The sequence below is a fragment of the Miniopterus schreibersii genome (genome assembly GCF_964146895.1).
Source record: "Miniopterus schreibersii genome assembly, chromosome: 14".
NCBI classification, from domain to species: domain Eukaryota; kingdom Metazoa; phylum Chordata; class Mammalia; order Chiroptera; family Miniopteridae; genus Miniopterus; species Miniopterus schreibersii.
Genome location: NC_138114.1, coordinates 21145236 through 21171480, shown reverse-complemented (window position 1 = coordinate 21171480; position 26245 = coordinate 21145236). Strand labels below are relative to the sequence as shown.

At 41.6% G+C, this 26245-nt stretch overlaps 1 protein-coding gene across 2 annotated transcripts in view; it reads right to left on the bottom strand.

Annotated features, from left to right (window-relative positions):
- The window catches only part of CTNNA3 (catenin alpha 3), a 1199527-nt gene that overhangs the window by 1154561 nt on the left and 18721 nt on the right, over nucleotides 1-26245 (bottom strand). For both annotated transcript variants that reach the window (XM_081158218.1, XM_081158219.1), the window contains exon 2: nucleotides 18802-18905. In XM_081158218.1, the coding sequence (XP_081014344.1) occupies nucleotides 18802-18900 (99 nt within the window). In that variant the 5' untranslated portion in view covers nucleotides 18901-18905. The remainder of the gene's footprint in view (nucleotides 1-18801; nucleotides 18906-26245) is intronic.

Here is a 26245-nt window from a genome sequence, read left to right as displayed (position 1 = left end):
AAGGCGGTGTTGACCATTTGCTGGCTCTCTGGTGCCTTGGGGTCAAAGGGCGTATAGATCCTATGCCTCGCAGAGCCGCTCGTAAGAGTCCCCAGAGGTTTCCCTGGCTGCTGTGTTAGTGAGAAGACTTTGGCCATGCTCATTGGCTTTTTTGCCCCCCTCAAATTCCACACAGGATTCCTGGTAGCGCCGGCTGTAGCCCTGGCCCTCCTCAGTGGTGAAGTCCCAGTTGGGGCACTCCTCGGGGCCGCCCTTAGGGCCCACCTTGCAGGACCGTTTGCCTCTGTGGAGGCGTTATCTTCTTGCCATTGATGGCCCCCCTGGTAATCCGACGCCTCTACTCCGTGTTGAACAGGGTACAGGGGAGCTGCTGGCAATCTTCCCAGGGTGGCCGTGTGTCTGGAAGAGGGATTCCTTGAGGTCTGTCATGGCCTGCGGCTTCTTGGAATACGGCGGGTGTTATGCTTCCAGTTGAGGAGGTCCACGGTGGAGAAGAGCTGGAAGTACATCATGGAGTGGCCAGGTTGGAGGGTACCATTGTCATTCAGCCTCAGGTTCTCGAGCCTCTCTGGCATCTGGAGGTCTACTTGGCGTGGGCAAAGTCTCCTAGCCCATCCGGGTGTGGGAGGGCCATCTCCTCCTTGGGGTGGAAGTGACACCGATGGTGGTAGAGTATTAACATCTGGCACCAGAGGGGCCCTATGTTCTCCTCTGGGATGGGGGGGTGACCCAATGGGAGGCTCATCTTCCTGGTCTCCCGCAAAAACTCGAGGGGTCTGTTTTTCTTCAAGCTGAGCAACGAAGACCTTGGCCTCTCCCTGCCTATTGGTGCAGAACCAGACCCAAGGGGGGAGCATCTGCGCTATTTCTAACCAGGAATCTTTGTAAGGAAACTGGTCTGGGTGGCCCGGGATTCCCATGACAACTTCCAGACCCGGCAGATTGCGGGGACATCCAAGGTTCCCCCCAAGGGCCAACCGACCCTGAAGGTGGTCCATTCAAGTTCGCACAGAGTGGGAAGAGTGCCAGGAGTCATTCTGATGCCACAGTCCCTGGAAAAGCCCTTCTCGAGGTTTTTCAGCATACAGTCTAGGACGGTGGGCTCTCCCTGACGTCCTCCCATGTTCCCGAGTACAGTGCCGGATACAGACAAAGGGGGGGGTCCCCGGAGGGACCTTTCAGATGCCCGTCTGCCCGCTGCCTCGGGGACTTGGGCCGGCCTTGACCCAGGTGCGCCCTGTAATCCCGGGCCTGGTCAGTGAAGCTGTCACCGTTATGTCCTTGCCGCCGACTATGGATACGGACTGGCGCCCACTCAGAGCCCGGGGTAGCGCCTGGGAGGGCACCCACAGTCACTCACAGTCACTCTCGCAGTCACGCAGAGGTTAGGACATTCCCTCCCTGGCTGGCCCCACCTGGGGACCACTCGAGGTCCCTGGGAGGTGATCAGCTCGGGGCGGGCCTAGCTCGCCGGCCGGGGCCTTACCGAGTCCCATGCCCTGGTCCCGGTCCTGTCCCGCCTCGCCTCCCGGAGTGCGGTGGGACCGCGGCGCGGGCGAGTGGAGGCAGCGGGATGGGAGGCTGCCAACCAGGGCAGGGCGCCTTCTCCTTGGACTCCCCCTTGTCCTCCGCCCCGCGCTCGCTCCCAAACCGGTAGCTGCGCGGGGCCAGCGCGGTTGGGCTTCCGGGTCAGGGAACCAAAGTGTTGCGGAACCTTAAGGTCCCCTTAGGGACAGGCCAAGCGGCACTCGGAGGCTCGGTGCAGGAGGCTTACTTCCCGCCCGCAGGCCCAGGAGTCAGCTCCAAAGCCTGAGCCCCGGCGCAGCCCGCAGGGAAACAGGCGCCGCCCGCTTCCGCCCGCTGCGGGAGGGCGGGCTCGCCGGCTGGTCCACCGCCGCCTGCGAGCGAGGCAGGGTGCGGGGGAGGGGGGGCGGGGCGCCGGGGGAGGGGGGGGCCGGGGCGCCGGGGGAGGGGGGGCAGGGCGCCGGGGGAGGGGGGGCGGGGCGCCGGGGGAGGGGGGGCGGGGCTCCGGGGAGGGGGGGCGGGGGGCAGGGCGCGGGGGGGGGGGGGGGGCCCTGCGGCCTTTTTAGACCGAGTTTCCCTTATCAGACTATCGTCACATCCCCAAAAGTCAAGGCACCAAGAGCACCATTAGCAGCCCCTCACAGCCCCGATTAATGGTAGGGAGGCGGGAGGCGCGAGGAGGCAGGGACCCAGCCATGCGGTCTCCTTGCGTTTCGTTACTGGAACAATGCTCTAGAAGACAAACTGTGTGTACACCTGGGTGCTGTTTTCATTGCAGAGACTTCATATGGAAAGAGTATAAGACCTTGATGAAGCAGTCAAAAATGAGAAAAAATGGAAAATTATAGTCTCAAAAATATCAAATAATCATAAAATAAAACATACCAGTTCGTAGCCAGCAATCTGTATTAAGGGGAAGGCAACATCATTATAAAGTCAGTGAGCAGTAGTCTAGTTGAGTTGAGAATTGAGGTTACAAATATTAGAGGGGTGGGAACTACTGTGAAACATAGAAAGCAGTGGTTACCTCAGCAAAACAAAACCCAGGTCCTTACCATAACCCACATTTCTGGCCCTCTGTAACCTCTCTTACCTGTCTACACAGTCCTGTAACTCAGCAGGCCTCTCAAACAAACAGGTCCCACGCCAAGCGCCCTAGCAAGAGGCCTTCCTGACCACCCCCTCCCTACCACTCTGTTCCTTCACCCTCCGTTATAGTTCTTCAAAACACTTAAGAGAGCTTAACATTTTTTACTTGTTTACGTGTTTATGGCATGCTTCCAATACTAAAATGTAAACTCCATGAAGGCAGGCAATGTATTTTGCTCCAACACCCAGAACAACGCCCAAAGTGTTCATTATATTCAATAAATTAGGTTGTACCAAAAAATGTATACACACGCTTTGAATAATTATAAAGGCAGTGTATATTAAAATACATTTCATTTTCAAAATTGAGATAGCCACAGTTAAAGTGTGTATACATTTTGGGGGGACACCCCTGTATTATATAAACGGGTGAATGACATTGAAAAGAGGAACTTCTTTGCCCAGTTGGTGTGGCTCAGCGGTGGAGCATCAGCCTGTGAACCAAGAGATAACAGTTCAATTCCCAGTCAGGGCACATGCCCACGTTGCTGGCTCAGTCCCCAGTAGGGGGTGTGCAGGACGCAGCTGATATTGCAATGACTCTCATAGTTGATGTTTCTATCTCTCTCTCCCTCTCCCTTCCTCTCTCTGAAATCAATAAAAACATATTTTTTTAAAAAAATGAAAAGAGGGCCCGGCCAGGCATGGCTCAGCAGTTGAGCGTCAACCTAGGATCCAGGCAATCAGGGTTCAGTTCCCGGTCAGGGCACATGCCCAGGTTGTGGGTTCAATCCCCAGTTGGGGGCATAAAAAATAAAAAATAAATAAATAAAAATTTAAAAAATAAAGAGTTAAATTGTTAAAAAAAAAAATGAAAAGGACTTTTTAATGTCTATATTTTGTCTTTTGTTTTTTGTTTTTTGGGTTTTTTTAATATATATCTTTATCGATTTCAGAGAGAGGAAGGGAGAGGGAGAGAGAGAGAGGGACAGAAACATCAATAATGAGAGAGTCATTGATCGGCTGCAGCCCAAAACCCGGGCATGTGCCCTGACCGGGAATCGAACCCTGATCACCTGGATCCTAGGTCGACGCTCTACCGCTGAGCCACACCCGGCTGGGCATTAATGTCTATATTTTGAATTGCCTGAATAATGAACACAACACTTTTGTAAATGTTTAAAATAAAAATTAACTCATAATTAGAGCATTGTTTGGAGACATAAATTAAGCATTTATATTTAGAACAAAACCTCACACCGAATTACATTGTGAAAAAAATATCTATTTCTTAATTAAATGTTGGAGCCCAATAACAAAATGCGGCTAGCATTTCCATGTGCAGAGCTTGAAGAGCACCATCATAGAGGAAGGAAAACAACCTTGAACCCAATATTTTAAAAAGACCTGAAATCCAGTTGAAAGCTGGACTCCTGTGTGCTATCAAATAACCAAGGCTTATAAAAATCACATGCCATTTCATTAACAACAGACAGACATAACCCTTCCTGCTCTGCAGCCTCTGAGGATTTTGCTTATTTATGGAACATTAAACATTTATTTGGGTATCTGAACCCAGTTTTGTAGTTAGGAACTAAGAAAGAACTTATAAGCTATAAGGAAATACACGGATGAAAATAACTTTTGTCTGCCCTTCTATCCCTCTCCCCTTGTCCAACAGACCCTCTGTTTTATTCTGATTTGGTTTATCCCCATGTTCATCGCCCAGAGTGGAATGCCTTGCAGCAAGCCTGTTTCCTCTCTTGAGAACAGTTATATTATCCTATAAGACTATGTGAAGGTTAAATAATGTAAGATGTTTTGTAAAATGCATAACATGACACAAGTACTGGTTGGCACTTAATGTGTATTTTCTAGTTCGTTCCCTGCATTGATACAGAAAATCTGTTACGGGATCCTTGTCAAAGGTGTTCTCTCTGGGTCTAACCTTATCTTGCTCTTGGGGTTCCCTGTGCTAAATGCAATGAAGGCGTTAAAAAGCACATTCTATATGCTTTACAAGCAATCAAATGGGCCACATATCTCTATCATGCATTATATAAAGATAATAAGCCTGATATATGACATGAGTTTTCGCACAGTCCAAAAAGCAAATATCTCACTATTATCAGTCTAATTTATATATCAAGAGTTAAAAGATGCTTATCCAGATTAAGACATATTATAGCACCTAGTTTAAACCTTCATTTAAAATGAACAATAAGTATCATTGTCTGAAATGTTCCTTCAGAATGTATTTTCAGTGCCACAATTCATGATGCTTCCCACTGAACATTCCTCTATTATTGTTCATATCCTCCATGCACTAAATGTTTTCCATAGAACAGTCTAGGCTTTGAAATTAAAATGAGCATTCCAGAAATGCTTTGTTCCTTATAATAAATGCCGGAGAAGAAAGAAATGTGGAAAGAACATTGTATAACAACACTATGTTTCCATCCAAAAAAAAAACACAAACAAACAATGCAGTTGCAACTTGCAAGGTATTCACTTTTATAAATCGTTTATGCCTGTCTTCTTTTAAAGTGCTCCAATATGTTTATTTATTATTCATTAAACTAGAGTCAAGTGATGTTTTCTATGATTCATTTTAGTTCAAAAAGTAAATATGGCTTGGTAATCCTGGGGGGGTGCAAACAAAACTAAACCTTTTTATTAAAAAAATGTATCTTTATTGATTTCAGAGAGCGGAAGGGAGAGGAAGTTGAGCCATGCCTGCTGGGCAACTTTTTTTTTTTTTTTTACCCCAACTCACCTGCAGGATCTAACAGCTCTGGTCACCCACTATAATAAGTGATTCTCACTGAGGGATGAGGGGCCCACTTGTTACCTGAAAGTCTCTCATCTCTTGAAGGAGTACCAGTAAAAACAACCAGTAAAAATCGCTTTCAAGTTATTCTGGGAAATAATTCCTGTTTCCTTTTCAGTATGAAATCAGTTACATTTTGCCTGGCCAGGCATGGCTCAGCGGTTGAGCATCAGCCTAGAATCCAGATCATGGTTCGATTCCCGGTCAGGGCACATGCCCAGTTGCGGGCTCGATCCCCAGTCGGGGGCGTGCAGGAGGCAGCCGATCAATGACTCTCTCATCATTGATGTTTCTATCTCTCTCTCCCTCTTCCTTCCTCTCTCTGAAATCAATAAAGACATATTTTTTTAAAATAAAATAATAAAATCAGTTACATTTTTATAAGAACACAAAACTTTAGTTGAAACTTACAGCAAAGATGATTCTTGACTTGCTAAACTTTCTTTTGGTCGCTGATTCACAGCCCTCCCCCATCTCTCCTATTCAGACCTTAGGGGTCCCTCTCATAAGGGAAATCTCCAACATCAGGCTTGTGGCTCCTAAAGAGCTCAGTGTGCTCACTTTTCCTCTGTCTGGGGGTCTGTGCTGAGCCACAGACACACCTTCATCACAGAGACAGGAATGGGTTCCTCACTGGAATGTTCCTAAATTAGGGACTTCAGGTACTAGTAAGAGAAATTCCCTACTTTCTCAATTCAGCATGTTGAAAAGTTCATAAAACCACGTATATTTTTAATAGTATATAATATTTATGTATTAAAATTTAGAGTACCAGAAAAGGGTTTTCTAATCTTTCCTCATTCAAGTGTGCTTCCCTAAACGCTCCAAAGATATGGAAAGTTCAATTGCGATGCTAGGTGAGCCACCCGCCGAGCAGCACTAGCACAAAGGAGCACTGCAGAACACAGTGTGAGGCTGTGACTGACTTTCACATGCTGCATCGGCACAACAACCGCTTCAGTACCTCGGACTAAAGCCAGCTCTGTGGAAAGTCTTCTCTAATGCCAGCTTGGGTAACGCATTTATATTCTATAACCATGTTCTTTCCCAATCTAACTAATTTTTTTTTTTTAATTGACTTTAGAGAGAGGAAGGGAGACAGGGAAGGGGGGAGAGGAGACAGGGGGAGATGGAAAGAGAGAGAAAAACATTGATGTGATAGAAAAACATCAATCAGTCACCTCCAGCATGCGCCCCCACAGGGATGGAATCTGCAACCTGGGTATGTGCCCTGACCAGGAACTGAACCCCCAACCTTTTGGGATATGGGCCAAAGTTCCAACCAACTGAGCCACATGGGCCAAAGCTAACTAATTCTTTCACTAATTCTATTTATCTTATTAGAGGGGAAAAAAAAAGCCATTTAACAGCCATCTCTCTTCTTGTTTATTAGCTAAAACACTTTGAATCTTAACCTTCCTCCATGAGCTCACAGGAGCCTTCAGGGCTACTTTTACTTCCTTGAGTTAATTTTAATGTGCGAAATAAAATATAAGACATTTAAGCAATGTTAATTAACTAAAACTTCAAACAGAGTTGGGGAAGAAATTTGGGTAGGAAAATAAAATTGTCTGTAGAAAAATAATATCCATGATCCCTTTAAAGCTAAAGGTATTATCTAATCTTGGGAGGGGCCTTCAAGTCATTGATAATTTCTACTGTTTTTATTCCCTACCAAAAACAACCTATTGTATTAACAAGAGCACTAGGGAAAAATGAAGTGTTGGGAATCCAGCAAATGCACACCCCTCAGTTCACATTCGACGCTCCCCTGAAACCAACTACAATCTTCTTTCAGTTCATCTCAAGCCAATAACCATCTATCAAACACACAGAAAATAAAGATGCGTAAGCTCCAGTGTGGAAAAGAGGTACAACCAGCTGTAATATAAAAGGCAAAACGATAACTGCTTCCACTTCTAAGTACAAAGAAAGTCCTAACGAGACTGCAGACATCGCAGGGATTAAGGCGGGCCTCCAAGAACGGCCTTCACCGACAGCCTTCTGCCAGGAGAGACTGAGCCGCTGAGCCAGGCGACCTCAGCCGGGTGCAAAGGGGCAGAGACGCAAATTATGCTCGTCTGAAAGCAGCAGATAGTCAAGTTTGACTAACTGTGGAGTAAAAACAGGAATAGGGGCAAGAAATCAGGTTAGGAAGTAGGCTGTAGCTTAAATATGAAGTGTTCAAGGCCAAGGAAAGAGTTAAGTTTAATTCAATAGGCAACGGACACGTCACAGGGCTGCCCAAAGTGGACGCCGCCGTCTGCCTGCCTGCCCTTCTCCGCGTTTCTTAGCTCAGGGACGGGCATCTCTAACCTGAGGCAGAAACCCAGGGTCCTCGGGGCTCCACCCCCCCTCACCCTGTGCAGGTTCTTTGCATTGTCTCTTTCGGCAGCCTCAGCTTCCCTCCGCTCCTGCCCAGCGCACAGCCATTGCTTCCCATGGCTGCTCCCTGGATTGCTGCCCTAAGTTCTCCGCAAGCCACGCTCCATGACCCAGCCCCTGGGGGCCTCACGAAGCCTCAATCCGTTCCATCTTCCACTGTGCTGCCACGAAAAGTGTATGCGTGGATCCCACCCTCATGCTCCACCCCACCCCACTCCCATGAGAGCCCTCTCTTAGGGCCCTCCCCTCCAATGGCTCCCTGCAGCCTGCAAGACAACACCTAAAGCATGGTTTATGAGGCGGTTAAGATCTCACTTCTGACTAAGTTTTCACTCTCATCTTCCCTTCAGAGTCTGTGGTCAAACTACTCGTTAAGGCCAGAACAGGAAAGGTTTGGCAACCTTGGCCTAAAACAACTCCCTTCCCCACAGCCCCTATATGTACCTCTCGCATCATTCCGCAGGGTTTTGTAATCAGCTGTTAACCTCCTGCTGCCCAAGCTTTACCATGAACTCCGTGAGGTCCCGGGCTGGGCTCGTCCTGAAAACCCAGAGCTGGCATATTATAAATTATAAATAAACAGTGGCTGACTTAAGGAAAAGATGAATGAAACTCTAGATTTTAGAAACTTTAAACCAAGAGCCACAATGTTGAGTGATCTGTACACAAAGAGAGCTAATGGGCAGAAATTAAAATTTAAGTTTAGTGACAGCACATGGTAGTTTTCATCAAAAGGAGTTCCTTAATGCAAGAGAGTCTATCACTTCCCATGTCTAGTATCACGGAAAAGCAAATTTTTATAAATTCTGAATAAACAAGTCTCCATTCACACAGCTTATTTAAGGTCTGATCAGTTCAGAGGGATCTAAAATCAAGTATATATTTATATTCCTTTGAAATTTTTATTTGAAATATTTATATATTTTGGAAAAAAGACACATTACGTAGTTCATTTTCAAACTATAAGTAAAAAGAACAGGCACACAATTTTTATGACTGATTTTAATTTTTATAAACCATGTATTAGTGCTGCTATAAAGTACCATAGAGTGGATGGCTTTAACCACACAAATTTATTTTCTCACAGTTCTGGAGGCTAGAAGTCCAAGGTCAAGGTGTCAGCAGGGTCTGAGGCCTCTCTCTGTGGTTTGCAGAAAGCCACCTCCTCGTTCTGACATGGTCTTTTATCTGTGTGTAGCATCCCTGTCATCTCTGTCCTAATCTCCTCTCATAAGGACACCAGTCATTTTGGATTAAGGGTCCACCCTAAGACCCCATTTTTACTCAATTACCTCTTTAAAGGTCCTATTTTGAAATGTCACATCCTAAGGTACTGAGGGCTTCAACATATAAATGGGAAAGAGGAGCCACACAGTTCAGCCTGTAACAATCCTCACCACAAATAACACAAATAGTATTTTTTTAAATCATTTTTTTACTATGATTTAGGGTTTTGCTTATTTATTAGATTAATAGCCACTGCTAACACAAGCCATTACTCTGAGCCACTGAGGGAAAATAACAAAGCACATGTAGATTCCTCACCAATTCTACTGGCCTCTGGGCCACACAGATAGCATAACAAAGCAAAGAGATTTACATGTCAAACACATAACCAGCTCTAGCTAAAATGTTCTAATCCAGGAAGTACACTTATCCTCGGGAAAAAAATAGGAAACTCAACACAACTAGGAAAAGACCACATGCCGAGACTAGTATCAAATATTAGTTTTTTCCAGTTTTTACTTAGCTAGTTACTACCCAGAAACAAGCAAAAAACCAGTATTGCACTCCACCATCCATTTATTCAACAAATATAGATGGTGCACCTGCGCTGTGCCAGGAGGATATGGCAGTGAGCCTATTTCCACAGAGGGGAGATAGAATAGCCATGCACATAAGTAGATCTATAACACAATAGTGGGTACTAACAGGTGCTATGAAGAGAGTAAAGGAGGGGAAGGGAACAGGTGAATGATGGGGAAGGGCTAGTTTGGATTTGGTATCAGGGAAGGCATCTCTAGTTGGATAAAAAGGACCCCAAGGAAGTAGAGGAGTAAGATACTTGAATATCTGGAGGGAAATACTCCAAATGAGTCTCCAGAACAGGAGTTTGATGAGTGTGTTCCAGAAGCAGCAGGATGGCCAGTACAACTACTGCAGAGTGAGGAGAGAGCATAAGAAATGAGGTCAGGTGGCATCGAGGCACCAAATTGTGCAGGCCTCATAAATCACCACCAATACTCTCAATTCTATTCTTGGGACTGGAAGCCACTGCAAGTTTTACAACAGGAAAGTAACACGATCAGACCTAGAATTTAACAGGGTCATTCTGGCTGCTCTGCGAGAATAGACTGGAGATTGGGAGGAGAGGAGGTAGAGCCGTGAGAAATAGAAGAGTGAAAAGCAGTTAGGAGGCTCTTCCGGTAGCCCAAGTGGGGAGCAGACTGGCTCGTTCCAGGGAGCAGTGGTGGAGTTGTTGAGAAGTGGTAGAATTCTGGTAATTCTGAAGGGAGTCCACAAGGTTTGCTGATAGATTGGATATGAGTTATGAAAGAAATAGTGACTCAAGGGTGACTCTATGGCATCTAGCCCGAGCAGTGGGGTGTATGGAAGTACTATTTGCTTAAGGAGAGATGAAGATGAAGGGCGATCAACAGTTGAGCTTCAGGCATGTTAAGTTTGCCTATTAGAGTTGCTGAATTGGTGACTAGTAGACAATTCTGGATTTGAGAGAGTAAATGTTGGAGATATGTTTCTTATAGCTTACATTTCCATTTTAATTATTTGCATATCGATGGTTTTGCTGGTCTTACTAAAATTTCAAAGACATCTGAGAACAGTATTTGTTCTGTGAAATCATGAGACTCTATGAGATGTCCTAAAAACAAAGTATATCTAGAGAAGTTAAAGAACTAAGCTTTGGGCACCCCAACATTTAGATGTAGTACTTCTCAGGAAACCCAACCATGAACCTATTCATCCTAGGATATGTGGCTTTTGCCATTTCAAATGTAACTATTATTTATGTTTGTTTTATACAGAGCAAAAATTTAGAGACAAATTCAGTCTTCAGTAAAAAAATAAATAAAAATTTTTAAATGCAATATTAATCATACAGTCTCCTTCTCTATAAATTTTCCAAAAAGGCAGTGAAAAACTACCAAGATACTGAATTAAGCAAACTAAGGAGAAAGTATATCCATGATGCTATTAATACCTAAATCAAGCATTAATGATTCTGGTGGATCTTTAATCAATAGTTTATAGTAAAGTACTGATTCAAGGAAATACTAAGCAATAAAAAGCAAAAGGACAATTCTTTTCCATCAATAACCATTGACTTCTTCAAAGAAACAAAGTAAGAAGTGAAAAATCCAATCAGGCCAAAACCTGCCCTAAAATAAAGAATGGGTTGACCTTATATGTAGTCGTTTAGACATGTTCACATGATCCCTTTGGTCCATCCAAGCCCAGTATTCTACATCCAACAGTGATTGATGGTAGTATATAGTTATGACCACTAATCCTGTGTTCAGCTTCGTTTAATAATCATTTATAACCCTATCGACTATAAAATTGAATGAACTATGCCAACACGCTTTGTCAGCACAAATGTATGAATCTTTATCTGCCTTCTACTCCCACTATTTGTTGCCATATTTTCTTTTTCCCATCTACCCTAGATCAGATTTTTTTCTTTCTCTTATGATACAAAACTCATTTTTATTGAAGATGTCCAGATCACCTGCTCATCAAGCATCAATCAGACAACAGACGTTAAGTAAGAAAGACCATGGGAGATAATGGTAAGATTTGTAGGGCTCTATGGTCAAGATCTTATAGCAACACAAATATGATTTGAATACAGTCCCTCAGTGATTTAAATGTTGACTCTCAGTTTAAAATTGATTAGGTTGTGTCCACCTCATTTGTCAGGATTGTCTCTAAGTCAACAAAGCCAATTTTACCTCATTTATTGGTGAAAATTATACAGCAGCAGTTACCGTTTTGAGTCCTTTTGGCCAGTGCTTGATCTTTGATGCCCTAAAATCCCTCCTTCAAAACATCAGAATATTACCATAGCCCCTTAATTCTAAAACACCATCAATTATAACATACACCATCAATTTAACCACTTTTTGGAATGTGTGGATGATATTTGGCAATATCGAACTTTCTATATCCAAGGCTGAACCATGAGGTCTGTTATCCCAGGGAAAGATAGAGCCAACTTTGAAACTCAAAGATACTATTGAGCATCTTTGAGTTTCAAAGCCAGCTTTCTTCAAGTCATAAGCAAAAATAGTTATGAAAGCCATTAGAAAAAGAGAAGATCATTTTCTAGATACTTTTAACTCCCATTTAGCAACAGTTATATCTGATAGACTAGATCATAGAGTTTTATGAGAAATATCTAGTCACATAGGGAAAAAAAGTAGGGAAACTCACCTCACCTAGCCCTAAGAAACTAGTAGAAGAAGCAGTTGACAGGTAAGACAGACAACTAAGATGCATGTCCTTATTTCTGCTCTCTGAGCTTCACCCAGATTAGGGATCTGTGTTAACATGGTTGAGAGAAAACACTAAAAGCAGAGGGACTTTGGTTCCATTTTTCTTTGGAACTCTAGAAAAAAATTGCTTCATGAGATTCCTTGCACAAATTTTGGGGTGGCCACAGTGTAATCTTGGCACCTCAGGGAAATTAGGTAGAAAGAAGGCCAGCTTAGCTTTCCCAACCCACTCTTGATTCCCATGAGGCATGGATAAGAGCCAGACCATCCTAGTTATTCTAAAGGCCAATCAAAATGTGACTGTTGAAGACCAGTGGGCCTGCCCCAAGCCTGCCACGGTGAAGAGTAAGGCGATCCTGTAGCAGAGGCCGTAAGGTGAGCAGATAATACCAGGCACTTGATGGAGGACATAGCTGGGACTTTGGGGTCTGAAAGCACCATCCAGGGCCAAAATGAGACTAAGGCATCCTGAGAGATCTATGGATCTTAACCAAGCTGAGAGAAAGGAGGCCTCAAATTTTATCAGGTATTAGACTATATTAGGAAATGCACAGAGTTGCCCACAAGATGGCCATGCTTAGGACTGGTCACCCCTCAAAGGTCACCGGTCCGGAGAGCATCCCAGACCAGCCAGTCTGCAGCAATAGGCACTAAGTGTCCAAAAGTTACCACACAGATCCAAAAGACCTATCTCCCAACCCCATGAGGTCACATAAGCAACACCCCCTACTACACATTTCTGATCATTTTATCTAAAGAGACTATTTACCTAAAGGGATTATTTACATTGCTGAATCACACCAGTTTACCAATCTTATTGGCTGAAATACAAGGCATTAATCCCAGTCTCCAGGGGGTGGAAGCTTATGAAGAAGATCAGATCACTTATGGAAGATAAAGGAGTTAAAATGTACTGTAGGTAAATTTGTGATCCCCTACAAGAACCAAAAAGCAGAACTACATTAAATGTTCATATCCGTTGTAGGGTGCATCCTAATTTCAGAAATGTTAAAAATGTAAGGTGGAGAATGTGGGAAATGTGTCTAAATTGAAGAAATAGAGTATCTTGCAAATCAGGGTTAAGAATGCAGATTGTTTCCTAAAAGGAAAAAACTTGTCTGTAAATCACAAACCACATTTGTTAAGCCTTAATTTGTAGAGCATTCTGTACTGTGATACCATATATCTCCAAATTCATCTATAACAAGGTTAAGTAACTTTCCAGAGTTAAAAATTATGTCTAGATTATAACAAACTGTGTCCTGGTTCCAAATACCCTAAAGGAGAAACACTAGCTCTTGAAAATCTGCTGATTTCTCAGGTCATGCTTCCTGGTACTCCAAACCCATTTCTGGAATACAGAATCACTTGGTGTAAGACTGATTACGGAGTTGGAATGGGGCACAACTAGGCCTAAGTCAGGGTGTGGGAGAGGTAGAACCTCTTCAGAAGAACTGCACAGGTTCCACCCAGCAGGACAATCACCCTTGGGCATCCCTTCCAAGGACCCAGTTGCAGAGCAACAATATGAGTATCAGAGTTTGAAAATTCCTGATGACTTCACCACTCAAGCACCTGCAGTAGCTACTAATAGTCCTATTGGGACCTAGGAGGACTGCCTGAGCATATTACATAGAGTTGATGCAGGAGGTTACCCTAGAAATTCCTTATAAATTTATTCCAAATGAGCACCACTCAATCTCATTAAAAAGACATCGAAGGGCCACCATTCTAGGTTAAGCTTTGAGCCATGCTCACTACTGGCTGACATAACAACCAACACAGCAGTTCCCATACTGTGATCACCTGGGGGCTCTTAAAATTACTGCCTGGTCCTACTCCCAAAGATTCTGACTTAATTGGTTTCCTGTGTGTCCTGGGCATCAAGATTTTTAAAAGCTCCCCAGGTGATTTTCATGTGCAGCCAGGGTTGAAAACCACTGAGCTAACAGGATCTCGACAGCAACAGGAATTTTCTGAATTGCTTAATTAGCACTCTCCTCCCAAGTGAGGCTTCTGTGTTTCTCACAGGGGATAGTGACCATTTCTTACCCTTCCTTAACCAGTAAGTACAGAGTATCTCCATGAGAAAACTGACAGCCTAGAGGAGAGGACTGCAAAGTAAGTACCTTGGGGCCAAATCTGCCCACTTGCCTGTTCTTATAAATAAAGTTTTGTTGGAACGCAGTCACATCCATTTGTTTACATCTTGTCTATAGCTGCTTCCAAACTACAACAGCAGAGTAGTTACAACAGAGACCCTATGGCTGTCAATGCTGAAATTATTATTTACTATCTAGACATGCACAGAAAAAGTTTGCTGACCAATGGTTTACAGTCATAAAGTTGTCAACTGCTGAAGTATCTCCTAAACAAGCTGGGTGTTCTCAAATAGCACAGGGCATTCTATGAAAGGTAGAATCACCTCAAGCAGTAAAAATGACCACATCTGGGGACATATGGACTCTTCTATCCTTTCAGATGGCTGAACTACAATAGCTCCCTCCAATCTAGCAATTTTTCAATAAAAGAGCAAGGGGATCTGGATTTATCAATCAATACCACCCGGGTCTCTATAGAATCCGTTTACAAGGCAAAGATCTTAATTCCGCAGCTAAACTAGAAGTGGATATTTGTGGGATTAATCTGAATTTGTGAGGGAAAGATGAGCTGGGATTGGAAGATAAAGTATTGGAAGTGGAGTGGATTGGGATGATCAGAGAACCCAGAACAACAGGGCAGCAACATTGGAATGAGTAGAAAGAAAATCAGTCTGGCAGAGTGAAAGCCTAAGATGCGAGCTGAGAAGAGGTGAAGCGTGTGCAGAGACTGGCATCTGACCACAGCTAATCTCCAAGGTACCAGTCCTGGTGGTGGGGGCATCCCTTGTATGCTCAGCCATGCATACTCCAGCAGGTCTCACACTATTTTAATCAATTAGTGACTGCTTTTTCTTATCCTTATTTTAATTTAAGACTGGCTTCCTTTCTCTCAACTATTTGTTTCTCAAGGAATACTATAGCCTAACAACTCTCCCATGGGAGCAGTTTTCTGGCGGTAAAAGAAAGCAGAAATAGAAGAATTCACTTTATTAGAATCAATTCAACTATACTGAATCACCTTAAGGTTTAAAACATTATTGAGGTAGAATTAAGTTTATTGCTTTATTCTACCATAAAAATAACATTTTTATACTTATTAAGTCTGGAGCCTATAAGTGTTTAAAAACCATTTAATTTACTAACTTTTAAGGTTACTTGTTGAGGTTATAGTCAAAACTCAAATGTTTGTTTATAACCTACAAGAACATTATATGTGTGTAGACTTGACTTTGAGATTTCCTTGGAACCTTCAAGATTAATCTTGATCTAAATTCTAGTAATAGATTAATCATCAAGGCTACAAAAAAAGAAGCTTAGAGATAAAACCAAGGAAACAAGTAAATGGCATCATGATCATTCAAAACGACCTATAGAAATGACAGGGGGAAAAAGCACAAACAAAACTTGAATTCTGTACTGAAAGAAACAAAGGAAATTATATTCCAGGAGGCTAAGAAGCCAAAGCATGTCCTCTTCTGCCACCTGAAAGTCAATCAGATCTGTCTGTAGAACACTGGGAAATGAACCCTTGGGGCATCTAGGCATCTATTTGCATAAATTAATATGCATGATTGCCTTTTCTGTTTTGTTTTGTTTTTCCCTTGGCTGAAGGAGAGGAGACAGAAACGATGTGGAGAGTTGGGCGTGGCAGAGAGGTTGTGCATAGGAGCCAGGGGGGAAAGAAAAGCGTGGTGCTGGGAGGAGTAAGGATTCACTATTCACCCTCCAGCCACTGGGACTGGATTTGGCTCTAACAAGGATGGGGAGTGATGGCAAAGAGGGTGAAAGGGGTTGTCTTCAAAAGGAATTCTGTGTGACTCTAAGCGCAAGCATTGCTTCACGAGGGCCCATGTGACAGAGTGAAGCACCGTTGGGAAGAGAGGCATCCTGCCCTCTTCTCAGGAGCCCAGTGCCATTTCACCACCTTGAGGATTCACAGCTTCGGAGGCATTTGGGGCATGGCTACCTTGACATGTCCATTTTCAGTCTCCCAATAGGCATCACTGGCAGTTACTGCCCACCATCAACAAGATGAAGCCAGGAAAAACATAGCAGACAGACTGGTTTTTGGAGCACAGGTGAGTCATACCCCAGATGGTCCAAAATTTGGAGATAAGAATAGCAGAGGAGAGGTTTTGCAGGAAAACCTCCACTCCCACAAAAATAATGCGGGCAATTACAGGAACGCTGGGGTGCTGCTGCTAGTGGAGCTCTGTTCAACTTCCAAGCACTGATGAGGAGGTAGGAGGCCAGGGCATCAGACTGCATAAGAAGGGCGGGCATCTGGCCTACAAGGAAACTGGAAACGGTGCAACCCCACAGAGGCGAGAGGGTAACTCTGAGATTCAAATGTGGTTTGGAAATTGGAACAATCCATTAAAACCTTGGTGACCAGGTAATCTTAGTGTCCCTCCACAGCACAAATGTGTGGACTCGAATTTGAAAACTGCTTCACTCTTCCCCATGCCTCTACCTCTTTCTGTTCATCTTTTAGCTTTGTCTAACCCTACGTACTCACTGCTTAACTCTCCGTACGGGGTCCATTTCCCAAAGAGGAGAGTGACAGGACCGATTCCCCATTCTCTCCCAGAGGCAGAGCTCTCGTGCCAGCCTGCCTCACAGGCTTCTTGCCAGCCTACAACTGAGTGTCAGTAAGTCAGTTGCCCACCCTGATAAAGTCAGCTGTGACCAGGGTGGAAAGGTGACTTGACAGTAAATGAGGACTTGGCAAAAAAGAAATCCCTAAAAAGGCAATGGGAAGGTAACAGTTATTGGGGCTGTTCACAAATATACCCATTCTCCTGGGCACAGGGCAGGATCACACATCCAGCATCCACAGTGACCACATCACTTGCTTTGAGTGGGACTGACATGTCACATCCAGGTGAACATTTCTGTGGCCCTTGTATGATTCATCATGTTCTCTTAACCCTGTTACAGCTGTGGAAGTAACCGCTGAGATGGAGTCTGTGTTAGCTGGGTCCCTGAGTGCCTGTACTAAGCAGAAACTATAAAGTTTAGAGGTGAGAGCAGGAGGAATAATGTTTATTACTATTGATCTAACTCTGTATTTATCTCTTGAAAACAAGGGATATATTTACATCAGAAAATACATTTGAACCTTTGTCCCCCAAAAAACTTTATAGGACACAATATATTATAAGGAGTTTCTTATTGTTTTTATCTTAAAGGATTTTGAGTAAGTAAATTCTTTTCGCTTCCATTCAACATGAATCTGACACATAGCAAATTATATTTTGTGGCAAATAAGATTATAGACATTTCCATTATGTAATGACTGTAGCATAATCTAGAAGTTTAAATCTCCTTCAGAGAGTATACAACATAGAGATGTAAATTCTTTTCGTCGCAATTCTGCATAAATAGACTTTCTGCACTGCATTGCCAAACTTGGATCTTGAAAGTGATAAAGTGCAGATGTCTACAGTTGCAATCATAAAAACGTAATTGCTGAGAAAAAATATTTCTGATCCATTGGAGGAATTTATTACAGAGGGATGCAACTTTGTAAGTTATCACACAGAGAAAATGAAAGCAAATGATTGAAATATATCCCAGGCTGAACATCCCTGCAGAATGACCTAGTGATTTACCTGTGCCGAGGAGAAAAAAAATAGATTAGAAATAAATCAAGTTTGGTGGGGAAGGCTCTGGTAACTATAAAAAGAGCAGAAAAAAGATTTACGAATAAATGAATTTAGAAGTCAGAGTGACATAATAATATCTATGACCAATTACTCCAAAAATTAAAATGTAATTTTGACTTTGAGTTATACACAGAGGTGGTAAGTAATATCTGTGAAACCCTGAAAGCAAAGGAATATAAAATGAAGATAAATAATGAGGAAAGGTGGGAATTTTTTTAATGGGGCTACTAAATTGATAACTTTATCTGGTGGCACTATGCACTTAAAGATCATGAACTTCTTTTGCAATGTTTTCCAATATAATCAGAGACTATATTACATATGTAGGTACTGTGGAAACTACATATACATACAGGGTATCCCAAAGAAATATAGACACACTTTAACAGCTGATAGCTCAATTTTGAAAAAGAAATATATTTTAATAAACACGGCCTTTATAATTACTCCAAGTGTGTGTATACATTTTGGGGGATAGCCTATATTATTATTGCTGTTGCTTTTAAAAGAGAATCGGGGGAGAGAGGGCTTTCAGAATTTTATTATTATTATTACCAAATACATACTTTTTCACATTTTAACAATACTTTAAAAGGACAATTTTAGATAACATACTCAGTATCTATTTTTCCCACATTTTTTAATTCTTCTGCAGTTACTACACATTGTAATTTCCATGCTGTTAATACCTGGATTATGAGAGGCTCCAGCAGCTTCTCTACGGTGAATGTTTGGACCTGCAGATCCCGGGGATCAATGTTCAGTGTGACTGGTGTTTCAGCTGACATGCTGCCTGTGCACAAAACAAAACACATTTATTAATTTTAAAAAAAAATAGGTTCTAAAGGAAGGCACTAATTAAAGCCATAGAGTGCATGAGATTTCGGGACCTCTTCCTAATATCAGCTGTAGCCCTCCGAGGACCAAGGTGTCAAGTCCACCAACAGAGAAATGAGATATTCCCCAAGTGTTCTTTGAGGTCGCGCTGTCTGAGCTTATGTCCTCTAACAAATTAATCTATGCTCACATATTCATGACTAAAATAATCACTCAGCCCGGGTGGCTTTGCATTTGATGAGGCGTATAGCACCAAAACATTCTCTAGTCAACTCAGGAAATCCTAATAAGCAATATGAAGTAAGGGAGAAAGGACAATTTATGTGTTGCGTGTCCTGGGATCACTCCATCCATGTTTTCAAATACCTATAATATATTTACTTACTCATCTACTAAAAACTAGCGTAAATGTTGAGAGCTTTATATGAAACCCAATAGCATTGTTGATTGCAAAGACAGAGTACACTCTGTAAAATGTAGCATATTTCTAGGTAGTTTAGTTGAATACAAGCCAAATTTCTTTACATTTCAAATATTTTTACTTTTTAAAGCTATTTTTGCCTTTAAAAATTATCATTCAAGTTGTATTAAGTGAAAAAATATATTTGAATATCTTTTCAGATGAAACTATAAATTACTATTATTAACCTGTGATATGTCAATATAGGAAGACACAAATCCTATGGTTTAGCCCTTTACTATCTTGCTTCTCTCCTTTTCACAGGTCTTACTTCCTTTCTAAAGTAAAAACACAATTTCTTTTCTCAGCCATTCATCTGAAATGCAGGAGATATGCTCCAAGAAAGGCTCCCAACGCTATTACCAGTGGTTTCTCTTAAATGCATTTGTAGGACTGAAATGTTTTGTTTCAGTCAGGTTTTTCATTTTGGTTTTGTTTTTTTCCAATCATTCCATCTACCACTTTAATTCCCTCTAACACAGGCAAATCTAAATTGACAGATAGGATATTCCCATGGTGACCTTTGTGCATAGCTGAGAGCCAATCTATACAATAAAATATGTCCTTCAGTTCCATAACCACTAGGGTTCTATTAAATGTGTACTCGCAACAGGGTTTACTTGCTACCCTCTCATGACAGGTACTGTCCTACATATAAATCAAGACAGGGTTGCTGATACTGCTTTGTTCTTTCATCTCAGGGACAAGAAGTAGAGGACACTGTTATGAACTAAAATAAGATCTAAGTGAACCTTCACAGCCTTTAAAAACATGTCCTTTCACTGCAAAATTCGCCCAGGGTTTTCAAAGCTACATGGAGCTCCATAATTAGAGACAAGGAAAATAAAAAATTAAGGAGAGCAAAAATTATCCACATCATATGTAATCCTGCTTTAAGAGTGTTTTTCAACCAACAGATAAAAGACAAACCTAATTTGGTCAAATTATCTCCTAATTGTGTGATCCTGTCTTTAATACACACTAAGTAAAGAAAGTTGTTGAGTTCATTTTTTCATGCCAAAAAATGTAAAATAATAAACCAACAAGTCCTTAAAGAACCTTGGCTACATATAATTATTACTTGAATAATGCTGTTTCTTATTTTTAAAAATCTTCTGGGTCTTTTGGATGTAAAAACCCTGATTTATTGCAGATCAGGGCAATAATAGGCAGAAAACTGCAGAATTTTGCAAATGAAGTCAAAGCAAGGTCAAAGTCTGACAAATTGTTAGCAACCTCTTGTAGAAATACTACAAAGTGGGTCCAAAACAAAAATCCTACTAACCTGCAAGTATTACATTCCAAGGCATTTACATTTTATAATCCATAAAATCTTAAGAGTTAGGGAATACCTCCCAGACAACTCAAGAATACCTTCTATAATATCCTTCATTTCAACAATGTACTGGGCTTAGATAGTTGAACAGAAATGATGAGATGCTCACTATACCACTAGATGCCAGTGATTATTTTAATAAAGATCTTCCTGATGTTGAGTTAAATCTGCCTCTTTTGAACTTCTATCCAACAGAGATGGTTTTATAAAGTGGAAAAGGTACAGGCTTGGAGACAGACAGACTAGATTAAAATACCAGTATTCATGAGAGTCATCTGGATCTCATCTGATGAAACTCTAGTGAGTGAAATATAAAGGCGAAATGTCCCCACCATCATCACAAATGTTAATCTTATCTAATACTGGACACTTTCAAAATATCAGAAGAAAGGGTGAGCAACTAATAAAAGATTTTCAAGTACTGAAACAGTGTCCTAAAAGGGAGCATTTATTTTCACTGTCATTAAAATTTTGAGTGTATAACAAAACTTTGTAAAACTCACTCTTCCTCATTGGTCCCCTTCAGAAAGGTTATCATAATTCAGTTAGGAACATTGTGAAGGACTGTAACCAAAGGTTAATTGACAAAAATAAAATCTAAATTTTAATAAACAAGTTTAAGTAAAGAAAAGCAAAAAGGGGACACGGGGGATTTGCTGCACAATATTATCACAGTTGATTTTATACAAGTCAGTCTTGGCTAGAGTGAAGTAAAATGGAAAGAGGACAAGTATAATAAAAAAATTTCTACTACAATCTCTACATACACCTGTTTTTCCAAGCCCAGCTCCATCACACCCTATCCCCAGCTCCCTGCATCCAATGAAATCACTTGCTGGCTTGTTTGACCCGCCAAGAAATACAAACATCCTTCACTTACTCGGTCAACAAAAGGATCTGAGGTTTCTGAGAAAGTCAATAAAATCAGGCAATTGCCTAATATATATATAATGAAGAAATTGTTTTCTTTCTTTCTTTTCAGATCTTTTTTCTTATACTTTGTAAATACTTTCCATGCATTTATTTGGAGATCAATACTCTGTATAAGCTCTTCTACCTACCCTTTGAGTCACCTATAAAAGCAAAATGGTGTGAGATCAGAGGCACCCCTAGACTATCAGGCATCATTCATTTATTCGTTCAGTTTATATTTATTGAGTTTCTAGTTTGTGGCAGTCATGGGGAGGGAAAGACCAAAAGCATAATAGAAAGAAAATTGTTTAATACATTAGAAAATGACATGCTATGAAAAAAGATTAAAATGAAACACAGAAGTGGGATTAGGTGATAGAGAAATTGGGAGCAGATTGCATTGTTAAATAAGACCAAGATTAGCATCACTGAGAAGGGGGCATTTGAGCAAAAACTTGAAGAGCTGAGGAAATGAGCCAAATAGACACCTGGGAGAAGAGCATTCCAGGCAGAGAAACAGAGCAAGATCCTTCAGACAGGAGAGTGCTGGCGTGTGTGTGGAACAGCAAGGTAGCCAGTGTAAATGGAGTGGAGTGAGCTACGCAGAGCTTAGTACGAGAAATCAGGAAGGTCGGGGGGGGTGGCTGCCCATCATGGTGAGCTCAGTGGAAATTACTGCATGGGTTTGAGCACTAAGAAACATGGTCTGGTTTATTCTTGAAGGATCACTTCAGGAAAAAAAAAAAAAAAGAAGGGAGGGAGGGAGGGAGGGCAGAAGAAGAGGAAGTATGGGGTTGGGGGCAAGGGCAGAAGCAGGTTCTTATTTAACCCATTGAAGATTAAATAAGAAAATCCATATGAAACCCATAACTTAGCCCATATCCCTGACACCTACCAATGGCTCAACAGATATTAGCTGATCCTATTATTCCCTTTTCAGTAGAAGAGCAGCATCTACCATCTGCATTTAACATAAGCATGTCTCTATCATCCACAGAGCTTGTAATCACTATTCAAAACTGTTTCCACTCTTTGTTCTCATAACAAAAGAGTTTAAAACAAAGCTTCCCTCTGGTGCCTCATTTTATAGGATCTCTTGGCTTCGAATTCTAAGGTCTGTTTCCTACCTGTGCATGAATTAGAAATGCCACATGCCTAGATGCTCCTTTTCAAAAATTCCTACTGCTCAAAAGCCTCATAAAGGATCTTGAGCCCCTTGAGATCAATTCAAGAGTGGCACGTAGAAGTTATGCTCCAGGGTTAGGGCTGCAACTGTTAAATGTGCTACAATGCACTACATGTCTCCTTCCCAAGAGTCTGCAGTTTTTATTTCCTTAGCTCCCATGAATTCTAGGTTTTGACAGAACAAAACGTTATACTTTACAATAAAAAGTAAGTGTCTTTAGCACCTTGTAATTCAAACTTTAGAAAGCTTCTTGGAAGCATTTAAAGTTCTCTTTATTAAAGCTTTATTTAGTCATCTAATTGAAGTTCTTTGAGAAATAATCAAGTTAAGCCCCTACCCTCCTCCCCCAAAAAATAGGTTTTATGTATTCTGTATGGGAAGAAACAAACAAAATTAAATTACATTAAAACATGTGCTTACTCTAGCCATAGTAACCAAAATAAAACTTGCTTCCCCACACATATAACCTGGATGAAAGCTGCAAAAAAAAAAAAAAAAAAATTTAATCTGAAAGATTGCTTTAAGCAATAAGAAATAAACAAAGAAAGCAGATTCTACTTATGTTTAGGTTTTACATTATGTCCCTCTGATCATGAATGGCTGGTCAAGTCTAATTTCCCTCCAAAATAAAGAAAGCAAAAAGTTATAATGCAACTTACGATTTAACTGAAAAATAACACTGTATATAAGAATCTTACAAGATGACCTCATTACACCTTTCCTGATAACACATCCTTCATGTTATTTTATAAAATGCCAGTTCACACTAAAAGCTCAGCCTATATTTCACAATGCCACACATTTTCAAAATTGCAGCTAGGTAGAAAGGACAGAAATGCCCCGTGATTATTCTGGGTAGCAATGCCTTCCAACTTAATTTTGTAAAATCCATATAAAAATTATACCTGAATCTAGACCCTATGCGATCCCATCTCATATAAGCCCAGCATAAAAGTTGCCTACATATTATTTTAAAAGCCAAAGAACTAAATTAGTCCAATTGAAATCTAAGAAGATAATATAATATATAAGACCTCAGAGAAGCTTTTATTAAATCACTCAGAACAAGAATAACCTTCAGCTACAAGGCATCAAGTTTAAGCAACAAGGGCAGAAGTAACATGCCCTTCATATACACCTTGAAAGCGACGGTGGCTTTGGTTGCTGCAAATCCATTGGGCCTGTGGGTCAGCTCCACTCCATATTATTATAAGACAGCTCAAGTAGAAAAGAATTCTCCTAAGGTCTGTTATTTTTTTGAAAGGTAGTGAACAAAAAAGAGAATGGTAAAGAAAGTGCAATTTTAGTCAACTGCAATTTGACGCCAAAAATCTCCTCTTTCTTCTTTGTTCTCTGGTTAGCTGGAAATAAATAAGAGCCTGCTTATCAGAATAAAGAAAATGAAACCAAAGTCTCTGAAAACACTAAGTTCATCTCCCTCCCTCCCTCCCTCCCTCCCTCCCTCCCTCCCTCCCTCCCTCCCTTCCTTCCTTCCTTCCTTCCTTCCTTCCTTCCTTCCTTCCTTCCTTCCTTCCTTCCTTCCTCCCTTTCTTCCTTCCAGGGGCCCCACACTCCTGGGGGGCAGGAGTTTTGCAGCGGACACCCCTCTGGCTTCTCAGCCCCAGCAGGTGGGGGGCGGGGGCCAGTCCTGTCCGTGTCTCCCCCATCCCTACCAGTCTCTATTTGGCTTCTGTAAATCCTTGGTTACAACATTTCAGTTCAGGTAGCCATCAGTTGGTTATTCAGGTTGATTGCTCTATAATTTAGCTGTGAATCTGGTTTGGGGCCTGAAGCAGGTGAATATAGCTTCTACCTACTCTGCAGCCATCTTAGAGGGGAAAAAACACTAAATTCATTTTTCTATAAATATACTCCTACACTTGGGAAAACTGATAGCATGTGACTGTTTGGAGAAGTTCAGCTTCTTCTCTGCCTCCTGGTTTTCCATTTTCCATACTCCTTGAAAAGAGTTTTTAAAAGTCTGCACCAGACTCTTTCAATCTAACCATCTAAGTTCTATTTTTTAAAAGTTTCTCCAGGAACTGTGGTGGCATACCTATTAACCCTACTTATCTCTCATCCCACATGCTAACTGTTCTCTGAACAGGAAATACAAGACGTCTCTGGCTTTAAAACACTGCTTTCATGCCTCTCCCCTACTCTTCTGACCATTCTTTCCCAGTATCTTTTGCTGGCTCCTCCTTACCTACTACCTTTGTTAAGTAGGCCCTTGCCAGGGTGCAATCCCTTACATCCCAGCCTCTCCTCACATTGCCTTGTTCTCTCATCCTGGGGTCTCCGTTCTACAGAGAGCTTCTGGTTCACAAAACTTTACCTACAGTCCAGACCTCTCACCTGAGCTTCAGAGCCCCAAATCCATTGCCCACTGGGCCATCTCACAGGTACCACTAAACTGAATTCATGGTCTTTTCCTTAAAACCTGTGGCCACCATCTTCAGTTCTGATCTAGATTAATGATATCGCCGTATAGCTGGGCACCCAACCCAGCAACTGGAATGTCATTCTAGAATATTCTCACATTGCTTCTACCCCCTTAACTGCTCTCACAAAGGCCGCTTCCTCTCCACTCCTACTGCTACTTCCTTAGTTCAGACCCTCAGTGACTTACTTAGACTTTGCAGCGATAGCCCTGACTGGTCTCCCTTCTTTTAGATTTTCACTCCTCTAATTTGTTCTTCAAATTAATCCCAAAATCATCTCTCTAATATAAAATAAGATAGTGTTACACTAATTCCCTGCTTAAAACACTTAATGATTTTCCATTATGACACAATAAATTCAGGCTCCACTAAATGACTCAAGGTAATTTGATCTGTCCTATCTCTCCAGCTTTCTCCCTCTCTCTCCCACTTCCTCTCTCTCTAAAAATCAATGTTAAATAATAATATTCTCTCCCCAGGTTTCAACCTGTGTGTACTGGTTATCCTCGATATCATCCCTCGCATCTGATGTGTTATCTATTCAATTTATAATTTTTTTCTGGAAAGAACTCTAAGCCAACCCACATGTGTATTTACAGTACAAGACAACAAAAATAAAAGCTTTCAGTATTTTCTTTGATATTGTACTGCTTTAAAAAATAATAATGATTTCTTATTAATCTTATTTTTTAACAATGGGATAAAAAGGAGCCAAATGATTGTCCCTGAATTATCATGTTATTACTTGAAGATATCACTGAAGATCTTTAGTAAAATTTTAACTGCTACATTGTTGTCTTTTTTCCTATACTATTGAGTGAAAGCACTGAGTTTCTAAGCTATTCACTTATACAAGCTGGATTTAATATGGTGCACAGCACGGAGCCCAGAGTGTTCAACACAGTAGTTGTTTTCTGAGTATATGAAGATCAAAATACGTTAAGAAATCTCGCCTCTGAAT